This window comes from Aegilops tauschii, chromosome 5 (assembly GCF_002575655.3).
Source record: "Aegilops tauschii subsp. strangulata cultivar AL8/78 chromosome 5, Aet v6.0, whole genome shotgun sequence".
NCBI classification, from domain to species: domain Eukaryota; kingdom Viridiplantae; phylum Streptophyta; class Magnoliopsida; order Poales; family Poaceae; genus Aegilops; species Aegilops tauschii.
The window spans coordinates 572,096,173-572,110,068 of NC_053039.3; the positions used below are offsets into that span (position 1 = coordinate 572,096,173).

Consider the following 13,896-nt stretch of genomic DNA (forward strand, 5'->3'; position numbering starts at 1 on the left):
CTCATGAGCCACGACATATGCCACTCTCAGACAATGCTCGAAGATAATCTCTTCAAAATCCTTCAGAAGATCAATACAATATTTGTAGACAGGCCCCAGTGGGAAGCCGTGAGTATCGAGGCAGACATAACGATGATGTTTATATGATCAAGCATACATGTCGATCAAGAGTTGATGAAGAAAGAAGTAGGAGGGTTGGCTTTTTGTAGGGATGTGTGCAACATAGTGGTATGTAGCTGGATCAATACCGTTGTCACGCAGCATGCCAGCATCACCTTTTTTTTTAGTAATAGCATCACCCTTTGTAGTGTGAATAAACACACAAAACAAAAATGTACTCTCACCTACATAGTGCCAGTTCATGCCCGGCGAAGCTTGGTGGCCATTTCTTATGGAGCCAACCATGCCGAGAGGATAGCATTGGTTCCTGTTGTACCACCTTGCTATCTTTGTTTAATAAACCTATCCATGTAATTTATTTTTGTTGGTTGATCCCAGTGCGTCCTAATTGTGCTTGAAGAGTAGCAACCCAAGCATCCAAAAGAGCGCATGTATATATCTAAAAAAAAATATTACAGTGGACCTTTAACCATACAAACACCTAACAAACAAGTTGTTAAAATACGCATATGGTCAATCTAAATAGTTTTTCACACAGGTACTAAAACGGCCGTTTGTTCAGTGAGCCAGCTAATCCAAATAAAAAAGGTTTAGTTTCATCCTCTTTATATTTATTCGAGTAAGATTGATGTATTTCTTTATACAGCTTCTTGCTAATACATGATGTAATCGCTAGCTTATATATTGATGAACAATGCATAAACGATGGTGATATTTTTGGTGAAATTTAGATACATGACAATACTCACCTTCAGTTTCGTCCTAATACCTAATGAATTAATGTTCAAACAACTACATATACTATTACCATCTCCATATTTGCTCTTGATCTGTTTGAACTCTTGTTCCTGTAAATGCAATAGACTAAAATAGACACTTTACACAGGTGAAGCATATGGAACACATCATGAGCGCTTCGAGAAAAAAGATGTTACAGAGCCATAATTCAGTACACTTGGAAGCATAACTTATTACAGTGGAGTGATTTGGTGAGTTGAGTCCATCTCATTCAGGGTCCGGGATTTCCCTAAGCAAACTACGACTACTCTGCTGTAACATCTTCAACATCACTGAAGGGATCCATCGATCTCTGGGATTTTCTTTCTCCAACAAGCGCTCATATAGCTTTAGGGCTCATCAGCAGATGGACCTAATTTCAGTTGAATAAGACAATCATCGTACTTTGAGACGTCTTTGCCTTTCGACAAAAGTAATTTGACCTTTTCTCTTTTCTTTATGAAAATGGCTGCTTTAACTGGATCTGAAGGAACACCAGTGTTCCATTGGTACACCGACAGCGCGAAATCTCTGAAAACATCGAATCGGCGAGCCATCTCGTCATGGTCATACTTCTTGTTATGAGCCTTGCAGCAGCGCTGATAATACGCCCACTGGGCTTCATCCGACTCAAGGTCCTTTTCCGTCGGGGTATCAACATCACCATCATCTATGGCAGTTTTATAAGCGTTAATTAGTAGCGTCAAGCAGACAGACACAGCAAATTGCATGCAATTTGGTTCGCCGCGAGCACAAAGAAGTTATGAGATTGGTTTACCTGGCGAGGAGAGCTCGTAATCGGCGCTGGACAAGTTCTTCTTCTTCGCCGCCGCTGGGGCGCGAGATAGGAGGGATTCCTCACGGCCACACGCTGAGCGGGAGCGCATCGAAGCGGCGCTAGATGGGGCTGCCGCAGCGGCGGCAGCGCGGGATGCCACCGGCGGGAGCTTCGATGCCATGGCGAGAGACGAGGCGTGGCTTATCATCTGTTGCATGTTGGTGTTCCTACCTTTCGGTGTTCTTGTAGATTTCAGGATCACAAAACCCTAGACGGCCCCAACCCCGGGTTAAATATATACTTCCTCCGTTCCAAAATAGATGACCCAACTTTGTACTAAAGTTAGTACAAAGTTGTGTCATCTATTTTAAAACGAAGGGAGTAGCTTGTAAACCCTAGCCTCAACCCCACGGAAGGAAGTACGTGCCTGCTAATGGGCTGGGCTAGAATCGGGCTAAATAGCTTGGATATATATATTCTATTACAACTTTTACAGTAGTTGCCATTTTTTGGAGCCGTTCGTTTGTCTCGATCTAACGGCGCATACATACGTAGTACTCGAAAGTACGCGGATGAAAGTACTCGAAAGTACTATTAGTCTAGGGGTATTTTAGTCCTAGAAAATATATGACAAGGTGGGGCCCTCTCGTCCAATGCAAAACCGCCGCCCCTCTCCTCCAATGCAAAACCGCCGCCCCTCTCGTCCAATGCAAAGCCGCCGCCGTACTCCTTCCCCTCTTCCATCACCATTGCAACCGCGGCCATCTCCTAGCCTTCTCCTCCTTCTCGCGGCCGCAACTTTGCTCTTCTCATCTTCCACATCCACCCCCCCTCTTCCATCCACTCAAGATCCTCGATGGAGCAGCAGATCGAGCACATCGGCGGCGGCGAGAACGCTGACTTCGTGGAGATCGCCGGCGGCGAGAACGCCGACTTCATGGAGATCGCTGGCGGCGACCAGGTCAAGATGGCCAGGTTGACGGAGATCCGTTCTTGGTTTCATAACATATTGTAGATGAACTGGACGGCAATGGCCACTTTGAAGCAAATGACGAGGAGGGAGAGGGCAAAGCTTTCCCCCACCCGCACAACCGATGCACAAGGTCGAGATCCTCCTCTGGGCGATGGAGCAGGCCGATTCGTCTAGCCCGTGGACCAGGCGTAGGTGGTGGGCGTTCAGATTCAGGGTAGAGCATCCACTGGATCAGGAACCCACGGTGCACGAGGTGCCGTTGCAGATTGTGGAGCCTCCAACCGAGTCGGAGATGACTCCGAAGCGCAAGAGGAGGAGGACAGTGGTCACGACATCGCTTCCCCGCCGTTCTCCACGCTTCCCTCGCCGCTCTCCTCGTCTGAACGGCGGCCGTAGCTATGTTTAGGGTAAGATTGCTGAATTTCATTCATCATTACTTGCCACTTGCTTAATTTGATTCTCTGCAATATGTTCTTGCTACCTGTGTACTTGAATCCGTAGCCTCTGGATGGCAGCTTAGTTTGATCGACGAGGCTGTAATGAGTCTAGGCATATAGCATTGCTATGTTTACTTGCTACGTTTTGATGTGAATGAGTGGTATTCATGATAGGAAATTTTGTCTGTCACCTCAAGAGTTGTGTTCAAATTACGTGATGCAATCTGTGTAAATTGAACTTGCAATATTTTGGCTGCAAGAAGTGCCTCCAGAAAAGTTCAGTACACAGTTTAGAGTGATAGACTCTGGGTTGACACTGAAATATTTCAATACTGCAAGTTTAGTAGATAGTTGTAGGCATTGAAATATTTCAGTACTGACAGGTTCACACTGAAATATTTGAGTAGTGCAATTGCAGTACACACGGGTACACACTGAAAAATTTCAGTAGTGCAATGCAATTTCAGTACACACGGGTAGACACTGAATATTTCAGTACTGCAGTTTCAGTACACGCAAGCAACCCCAGAAATATTTCGGTGTAGCAGTTTCAGTACACGCGCGTAGCCACTGAAATATTTCGGTGGTGCTGTATCAGTACAAGCACATAGCCTCTGAAATATTTCGGTGGTGCACTTTCAGTACACGCACGTACCCACTGAAATATTTCAGTGGTTCACTTTCAGTACACGTACGTACGAAATGAAATATTTCAGTGGTGCTGTTTCAGTACACGCATGTAGCAACTGAAATATTTCAGTGGTGCTGTTTCAGTACACACACGTAGCCACTGAAATATTTCAGTAATGCACTTTCAGTACAGAGATGTAGACACTGAAATATTTCAGTAGTGCCATGTCGGTGATCTTGCATCCAAATATTTAGGGCTTCCTAATGATTCAGCAAAAAAATAGACATAAGCAGTGAAATAATTTTTGTAAGGATGTTGGCTTACTCATGTTGCCGTGCTGTACAACCTTTTGCTTCACTTCCTGTAAGTGCTTCTTGCATGTGCTATGGCCTACATGCTGTTTACTCTCATCACAGCAGTGATTTTGCATCTTGCAAAGGTCTTATTAATTCAACATTGTATGTTGTGACAGATTTCCTTGGCATCTTCAAATTACCGTACTGTCATTTTTCCAATACCAACTGTATTCAATCTGAAACTTTCAGTTACTTATATGCTACAGGTGGAATCATGGATAGGTTGCTGAAGATGCTGCGCCTCACAATAAAAGTCCCTTGCTCAACCTCAACATCACAAGCTTTTTTGCATTTCTAGTTGTCTCGCTATTTCATGTGATGTATTTGAATACCAGAAGTTGTTATGCATTACAAGTTCAATCTGATAATCGTAGTACCTGCAGTCTGTGTGTTATCTGTTTTGTATGTGTGGGATAAAAATCTAATACAGTTCTGATTCCTGTTTTCATGGCCTTGATGCTAAGTTAAGTACATGCTGGTCAGAGTGATCGGAGGGAAGGGTGGCGCTAGTGGGAAATATTTTAGGGTTTTATCGTCGTGATAACACTAGAAAATTAATAAAAACGTCGAAAATCAATGGAACTAGTCATGGATGCTTCTCATGTTGGTACAAGGGTGAAGAAAGAATACAGGTCCATTTGAAGCAAGTCGAGAAAAACCCGTCCTTCCACACGGACCCTTACCTCCTACCGGAACGGCCGCCGGTGAAGGATCGACAATCGTGCGCTTCTCGCGTCACCTCTAAATCACCCAATTTCTCTATGACACGGTGACCCACATGTGCCAAACATGTCCATGAAAGAAAATTTGGAAAAAATATATTTTACAATGCCCCCTTGAGGTATAGACCGATGTTTTGATCAGCCAGTCTAGAGGGCAGTATAAATTTTAAAAAATCAAAAAAATATAAAACCTTGGAAACCTAGCTTTGTTTGTGCAACAGATTATGTGTGCCAAAATTGAGGTGATTTTGAGGTGGTCGAAAAAATCACCGCATTCCGGAGGGACCATTTGGTCTAACTTAAGCCATTTTTTGAACAAAGGTGCTTTTTTCCACCACCTCCAAATCACCCAATTTCTCTATGACACGGTGGCCCACATGTGCCAAACATGTCCATGAAAGAAAATTTGGAAAAAAAATATTTTACAATGCCCCCTTGAGGTATAGACCGATGTTTTGATCAGTCAGTCTAGAGGGCGGTATAAATTCAAAAAAATCAAAAAAAAAAATCTTGGAAACCTAGCTTTGTTTGTGCAAGGGATCCACATGTAAAAACCCCATACGCAAAAAAGAGGCCCAACCAAAGTGCCCGACGGAGTTTTGAACCTAGGGCATTAGTTTGTGATGGGGAGGGTGTTACCGCTGGGCTGATGATGCATTTTCATACAAATTACGTGCCCTCATATTTAGGAAATTCATTTACCATACCTATCATGTGAACCACTGCTGGTGTCCACGTGTCAGCAGTTTGAAGGGCGGCGCGGGGCATAGCGCACGCGAGGTGCACGGCGCGGGGCAAACCCCACGCGTCCACACTGTGGAAGGCCCCGGTAGGTGAGACAAATCACCCCCCTCGACCCCTCGGTAACTCCAAGAGGCAGACACATTCATTTTCTTCCCCAATTCGGGTAGAAAACCCTCGTCCTCTCCCACTCCAGCCATACCACCTCGTCCTTTCCCAAACCCTCCTGGCTTCCTCAGCAATCCACTCCTCCTCCTCGTCTCGTCGACCGCCGATGAAGCGCGGCCGTGAAGATGCGGCCGACGAGCTGGAGGCAACCATCGGTGGAGAGCAGTCTGCTGCCGTGGGTGCCGCTGCGGTTGCAGCGGCTGAGTCCGCCGTAGCGGCGACCGCTGGCGGTGCAGCAACTGTTGTGCCTCCTCCCGCTGCCATCCCAGCCGTCGAGCTACCAGTCGGAGAGCGTGTGCACGAGAAGGTGGGGGAAGATCTGGACGAGGAGACGGCGAGGCTCCATGAGAGAATCGAGGAGGAGTTCTACGGGGGGGCACTGTGGACGAGATAGAGTTCGAGATGGTTGTGGATCCCAGGAAGGGCGGCAACTTCGACGAGGATGTCATCGACGAGCTGTCGGAGGTACTACTCTGGTTTTTTGAGATTTATTTTTCCTTCATGTACTCTGTTTTTTCATGGCATTGGGGTTTTTCTTGTTAAGTACATGAGAATCAAATTCATATGGGCGTGCTAGTTGAAAGGATCTAGCATAGATTTTCTTGCATAATGAATGATGGTTTTTGAATCTGAATCATTTTCTTAAAGTATTGATCAGGTATTTCTACTCATGTACTGGCCCCTCCATAATGTTTGCGTACATGTAGGATTGTAGGGATCTAGCATAGATTTTCTTGTTGGATGGTGATTTTAGAATCTGATTCATTTTCTGTTCGAATAGACAGAAGAAAAAAACCACTAGTATAGCTAAAACTCAATCAAGCAGGCAGATGATTCATTTGCAATATAATGGCAATTTACTGAATTGACATAGAGTTTCCATACTGATCTCTTAAAACACCACCCATCGACTCATGTCCTTCTTAACTATCATATGATGCATCTACATTCAGTTTTAATTGGTAAGAATCCTGTTCTAACCACTTGATTATTTCTTTGACACCATTTCCTGTTTTGGCAATTGGTCTGCCTTGTTGCATGAGGACAGAACCAATACCTTGACCTGATGCATCTGTTTAAAAAGTAAATGGTAGGGTCAAATAAGTCAAAGCCATAACAAGAGCAGTGACCAGACAATTCTTCAATGTTGTGAAGGCCTCAATTTGAGCATCTGACCACTGGAATGAATCTTTTTTTAGACAACATGCCCTAAATACTCAACTTGTATTTGTAAAACTAGAATTCAATTTCTGAATCTTTTTTTAGACCACTGGAATGAATCTTTTTTAGCATATATTTGTCAAACTAGAATTCAATTTCTGATTCCAATAAATAGACAAAAAAACACTTTGTTTTGCATGACAACATTTCCTGTTCCAAGGTAAGTTGCTCCAAAGTATTTTCCTCACCGGTATCATCAGAGTCACAAGATAAGGGATAAAGATAGTAGCCCATAGCTCCTTTGTAACTACCAACGACTAGACAGTTGGATTTAACCCTAACTAATTGCATATACCAATTGATGAGAGGCGTCGTAGCAAGGCATTGCATTCCACTGTGATAAAGCTTGGTCTATTTTGACATTCTGATTATGTCGTAAATCTAGTATCGACACATCACTTGACGAGCACACTGACATCAGTTTAATGTCAAATTAGTCGTACGAAATGACAAAACAATCTCTCTCCTTCTCTCTCAGATAGATGAAATCGAGTTGTATGGGCTGTAGCGTAGTTCTGCATTATGCGTTGACTTGTCAGTGTGCTCTTGGCATTTTCGTCCATACTAACAATGTTGGAGAATTAGTATTGCTGCTCTCAGAAAGAATTATGGTTTCTTGATTCCAGTAGATAGAAGAAACCCCCGAAGCCTTTTTTTTTATTCCAATCAGAATTACACCTGTAACAAGTATCAAGTATCATTAAACCAAGCCACATTATGAATTCTTTCATGTGTTAATTATGTACTTCTTGTGCACTAATCTATCAATGCAACTATTCCACCGTCCATATTTATGCATGTCAAATTATTTGGGTCAAATATGTATGTGCATATACGCCTTATTTCAAGCAAATAGATAGTTGTCATGTTACGCGTCTGTACTTTTCATACATTCTAATTAAGAGCAATGTAGCAGAATAGATTAATTGAGTTCTTCTTTGTGTACTAATTCACAGGAGGAGGATGATGATGTGGGGTATGACATGGACAGCAGGCACAGTAAGAGCCGCTACATCATGAGGCAGCTGATTGCTGGAAAAATCAAGTACCGTTTCTATGGAAAGCTTGGCTGCCCCTTCTGTGGCAAGGCAATCAAGGGCGGCATAGATGGCTTGATGCAGCATGCCGTCTCCACTGGCAACTCCTACAGTAGGAATCAAAAGGCCAGTACTCTGGCGAAACATGCGGCCTACGGGGGCTTCCTCAAGATTGTCAAAGTCAATGAGCCCTACTACATCCCGTCGCGCCGCCGCTGAACAAGGGAGACAAGTGATGTGCTGCTAGACTGCTGCTGCTGCCCTAGGACCGTCGTGCCCTTTTATGTTATCGGTATTCACTGGTCGAGTCTAAAACTTATGGTCTATGGTGTGTAAGAACTTATGTCCTATGGTCTATGGTGGGTGTGAACTTATGGTGTGCGGTCTGCCGTTTAACTAAGTGTTTGCTGCTAATCTGCTTAAGTGTGGTCTAAGTTGTTATTAGTACTATTTTGCTGATGCATGTTAGGTATTGTACAATGGTAGATGCTAAGGGTGATGTTTAGAAAAATAAACCGGGTTTTTCTGAAGCACCATTGCCTATTCCTACAGGACAGACGCCTAGTTAAGCGTCTACCCTGTACAAATAAGCACCGGTGCTTAAGAAAAGCCTGGTTTATCTCTCTAAACACCTCGCCTAATCACCTTGCATTGTACAAAGCCATAGCAACTCAAGTATCGTACGGTGGTCTATGTTATGTTTGCTGTGTTATTCTTCCGTTCTAGAATCGTACGGTGATGCATGCTAGGAACTCTACTACAATGACTATGGTAGTTATACCTTGGCATGATTATGTTCAGTTTATAACTCAGGATGTTCCAGCCATATCTATGACCAGTTACAACTGAACTATGCATTAGTTTTTGCCAAAAGTAAAGCATGCAAATGATTGTCAATTCTACCTATTGCCATTTGAAGCTTTGTACTGAGGATGCATTAGTTATTGCAATAAGTAGAGGATGCTCATGTTTCCCAGAAGTGCCTGTTTCCACTTTCTGGTAAGAACTGAACATCTATCAAATATGCTAAAAGTAGACCATGAGCATGAACATGTATCAATTGCTGCTTCGTATTTGTGTTTGAATGGGATCAACATATCTTGTGATGGTTTAGGGTCTCTGCGTGACCGTGATGATAACTCAAGATGTTCCAGCCATATCTATGACCAGTTATAACTCAACTATGCATTAGTTCTTGCCAAAAGTAAAGCATGCAAATGATTGCCAATACAACCGTATTGCCTGTTCAATTTTTGTACTGAGGATGCATTAGTTATAGCAGTAAGTAGAGGATGTTCATGATTGCCAAAAGTACATATATCCACTTTATGATAAGAACTGAACATGTATGAAATGATGCTAAAAGTAGAGCATGAGCAAGATCATGTATCAATTGATGCTACCTATTTAAGTCTGAATGGGCTCAACATTTGTTTGGCTATGGTCTTGCTGTCAAATTTAAGTGGATCATTTAACATATGATCCACTTATGAGTTTAAGCACACAACCTATTTGGTCATGCATAAAATAAGCGCAGTTTAACAAGGGTATCCAATTGCTTAACCACGTGAAGTTGTGCAAACCCTATGAGGGTTCAACTACTAAAAGAGCGGCCGACAACGATTAAAAAAAGCTACGATGAGGAAATACCTTCTCTCGGAGACGTCGACGCCGAGTTGATGGTCGCGGATAGTGCGTGGCAAACTAGAAGTGCCCGTATAGCGTGGTAGACGGCGGGAAGGATATACGGCGGGTTCACGCGAGGACGGGGCGGCGAGAAGAACATTGAAGTCCGACCCCTCATGGCGGTGGGCGGTGGCCGGCAACTCCTGTAATCCGTGTGAGCCCGGGTCTCCGATCTGATCTTGCAGCGGTCGTGGGAGCTGCGGATGGCATGACCGGGTGGTTAGAATGAGGCGCTGTAATCGCGGTATTTAGGGAGGGGTGGGCCGCGTTGAGTTATGTGAGATTTCAATAATATCACAATGATATCCCAAAAGATCTAGAAAATATTGTCCTTGCTTTTTTAGTATTAACAATGGTTTCTTCGTGTCGCATATGCCCGAAAAACGCCATGCGTGACAAAACTTGCAATACATGTTGAAAATGGTCGACATTGTACTAATGAACGAAAAAATCACGCATGTGACGCAACTTCCAAAATTTGTTGAAGATGGTTGATTTGGAGATGTTCTACAATTTCACTGCAATATTACATATTTATTTTATAATTAAAATTCAATGATGCAAGGTTTTACATGTTTTTCAATTGTTTTCAAACTTAAACTTTTTACACATGTCCAAGAAAGGCAATGTGGCAAGGTTTTACATGTTTTTCATTGTTATCAAACTTAAACTTGTCACATAAGACACGTGTACCTAAAAAAAGGAAGTGTTATTTTAGTATAAGTCAAAATGTCTCATAGGCAAAAAAAAAGATTTCATAGAAAAAAAAGCCCACCTACCTAACATGATATTTCACACACCACAGCCCGCATACGACTACAAACCCAGTGATATGGGCTAGGATGCAGGCCCGTGGTGGGACTAAACTCAGACGCACGCGCACCCAGCAATGCACAGGGCGCGGTTGCCACGACGGACTGCAACTGCGCCCCACCACAACTACCCCCACGTCCTAGACAAACCGCCTTCCCCACGTCCCCATCCCAGGCGTGAAAAATCCCCAAATCGACTACATCACTGCCTCATTCCGAGAACCTCCATTGCCGCTTCCATCTCTTCTACAAACAACCCACAAACATCTCTCTTCGAAGCCCGCAGTCGCAGGAGGAGGGCAATGGCGGAGGAAGCGTCTGCCAAGCGTCATTGTGGCCAGACGTCCCACCAGAGCGGCAACCTCGACGTCGTTCACGTTCCCGGTCAGAAGCGCGAGTACACCGTAACCCTCACAGGGGTTGAGCTTCACGGCAAGGAGACGCTGGAGGTCGTCTGCACCAGCGAACCAGACAAGGCCGACGAGATGATCTCTAGGATCAGGAGGAGCGCCTGCGGCTCGTACCCCCACATCATGGGCGTTGATGTGGAGTTTACCAAAGATGATGAACCTCCGCAGATGGCAGCGGTTCTGCAGATCAGCGTGGAGGGTCTCTGCCTCGTGTACCACATCGCTGCGGCCACAAAATGTTGAAGTATCCTACTCATTCACCCTCTTCCATTCATCAATACTTCTCCCTCGAAATTTCATTAGACTAGTTTCATACTAGATGTACTAGTGTAGTTTGTGAAAATGGATGCACTAGTGCAGTTCCTCAAAGTAGATGCACTAGAATATATTTTGACCCTGATGCACTTGATTAGTATCTGAAACTGTTGCACAAGATTAATTTGTGAGGTTGATGTACCAGTGTAGTTTCTCATCTTGATTCATTAGTGTAGTTTCTGAACTTCATGTAGTGAAGTAGTTTCTGAACTTGGTCTGGTGTTATTTTCACCACCAAAAAAACTTAAGAACTTGGTGAAGCAGAGGTATATGTTATTTTATTCAAAATAATAAAACTAAACTGGCACTTAGAAAGCAAATAGGTCATTGACTCAACTATATATTCCGAAAAGAAAAATAACATGGTGTACTTGATTTTAATTTCAGAACTTTGTGTACTAGTTTCTGAACTACATTCATCCATGACTTATACTGTATAAGCATCTACTCCATGTATTATTCACTTGTAAACCGTAAAAACAGAAGATTAAATCTTGAAAAATAAACACTAGTACTCCATGTATTCATCACTTGTCTCTCCCCTAGCAGGCCAAAGCGCCTCAAAGAGCTCCTACAGGAGGAGAAGTTGTTCACCTTTGCCGGTTTCAGCATTAAAAATGACAGGGACAAGCTGAAGTTGTCTGGTTTGGAGATAAACCCCAACAAGCACATCGACATTCAGCGCAACTGGAGAGTTCCATACAACGGAAAACCGTACGACTCCTTGGCTGATGTTGCAGCCAGCGTCATCCACCCATTCTACAGAAAGATGAAGAAGAAGATCGATAGGGAGGCAGACCATAAACTGTGGGGGGACAGCCCACTGCCAAATTACCTCATCGAGTATGCAGCAATAGATGCGTACGCCACCTACAAGTCGTGGAAGATAATCGACAACATCAAAAGAGGTCTGGAAATTTCAAAAGAGCAGGAAGCGGACCCCTACTACCACTGCCACTATGCGGGATGAGGAGACATCAAAGTCTGCCTTCGTGTTGCTTGTGCTTGTGCTTGTCGTTTATCAAAGTCTGCAACTATGTTTAGACACCCAAGACCGGTATCGCTTATGATTTTCTCTACGTGTTTTGATGACAACGATTTCATGACTTTGGCGAGCCTTGACGGTGAGCACACTAACTTCATATGGCCGTGTTTCCTCAAGATTTCCTGCAAAAGTGGCAATAGATTTTATCGAGTATGAAAGAAGGGTCTGCAAGTACAATTTTCAAACGAAATGTCAACTACGTACCTCATCGGTCATTTCGGAGACGTGTTTTTGTCCATTAGCAGGACTTTTAACAGTAGTTTCCATTTTACTGGCACCTATGGAACAGAAGCAAAACCGGTTCAATTTATTTGACCTTCACGTTGAGAAATGTGTAACAAAAATAAAATCTTATACGCAGGCACGGATGAGTTTATTAAATAATATGAACTACATGTAACTTTAAGCACACTACAGATTTTGGTCATGCCTAACATTGGGACAGTTCAACTAGGGTTTTGGGATTGCATAAACATACGACGTGTTATTTCATGAAAGAGATACCCTTGTTGTGGTATTACCTCTTCGGACGTTCGTGTAGTGTGCCAAGATTGATTACAAGATAGTTATTAATGAGAGCTATGATCAGGTAATCTTGATGACTGGAATAACTTGTGGGAAACCTATTAGGGCTTTACTAGTAGACGTGCGTGTCTGAGAAAGATTAAAAAGAGCTATGATCACATAACCTTCTGTCATCGGCGGTGGCGGCCCAATGCTCCACGCGGATAGTGCGTCCCACACTAGATGTCGATGTGTGGCGCTCGATGGCAGCAACAGGAGCAGTGGCGCATTGACGCGCGTAGTAGGCGGCGACAACACCACTCCCATCCGACCCCTCAGGCGACGTTGGCGGTGGGCGGTGGGCGGCGCGCGGCGGGCGGCGGCTACAAGCTGATCTTGCAGCGGTCGTGGGAGGTGGTAGGTACCTGGATGCTGCGGGTGCTTACGAGGGAGGAGCTGTAATCGTGGGATTTCGGGAGATCTGGGCGGCGTGAGTTATGGGAGGTTGAAACATTAGCATGTAATTGGCCAAAACAAATGTAATGTTCCGAAGAAAAAACAAATGTGCCGTCGAGAAAGGAATGCATTTTTTAAGTGGTAAAATATGTTGTTTGTTCTGAAAATGCCCGGAAATTGGCCGTACATGACTAAACTTGCAACCTCGCTGAAAATGGTTGAAATTTGAAAGTACCCCAATAATTACCATGGCTTGCAACCCTGCAAAGTTGGGTTGATTTCAGGTAGGTCAACAAACCAGCATGTGATTTCGGAGGTGCCAGTCAAGGCCGCAAGGGCGTGTTTGGGGGCACCCCCATGTTTAGTAGATCATCTACAATACAAAATGATGTGTACTAATTCCCATGGAATCCCATGACCAAAACAAGCTGCCATACGAAATGCTTCTAAGTTTAGACTAAGATTTACATATGAAAAAACTTTCAAACTTAGATGAAAATGGTTCAAACTTGGCATATGTATCCCTAACATGGCCATGGATTGTAACGATACAAACTTGGCGGCCATTTAATATAGGTCAATAAACTCGGAGGGTACAAGGATAGCCCGGAAGGGCCCGTCTTGGGCCACCTCCTTCAATACACCATGTACATAGGATTCCAAGTTATTTTGATGCCATCCCATGAACCAAATCAAGCATGCATGCA

The 13,896-nt window shown here is 43.8% G+C and overlaps 1 protein-coding gene across 1 annotated transcript; it reads left to right on the top strand.

The window, feature by feature from the left end:
• Nucleotides 1–10,761: 10,761 nt before the first annotated feature.
• Nucleotides 10,762–12,154, top strand: LOC141023203 (uncharacterized). Its single transcript, XM_073499546.1, has 2 exons — nt 10,762–11,081; nt 11,734–12,154. The coding sequence occupies exons 1-2, from the start codon at nt 10,762–10,764 to the stop codon at nt 12,152–12,154; spliced, it is 741 nt and encodes a 246-aa protein (XP_073355647.1).
• The last annotated feature ends 1,742 nt before the right edge of the window (nt 12,155–13,896 follow it).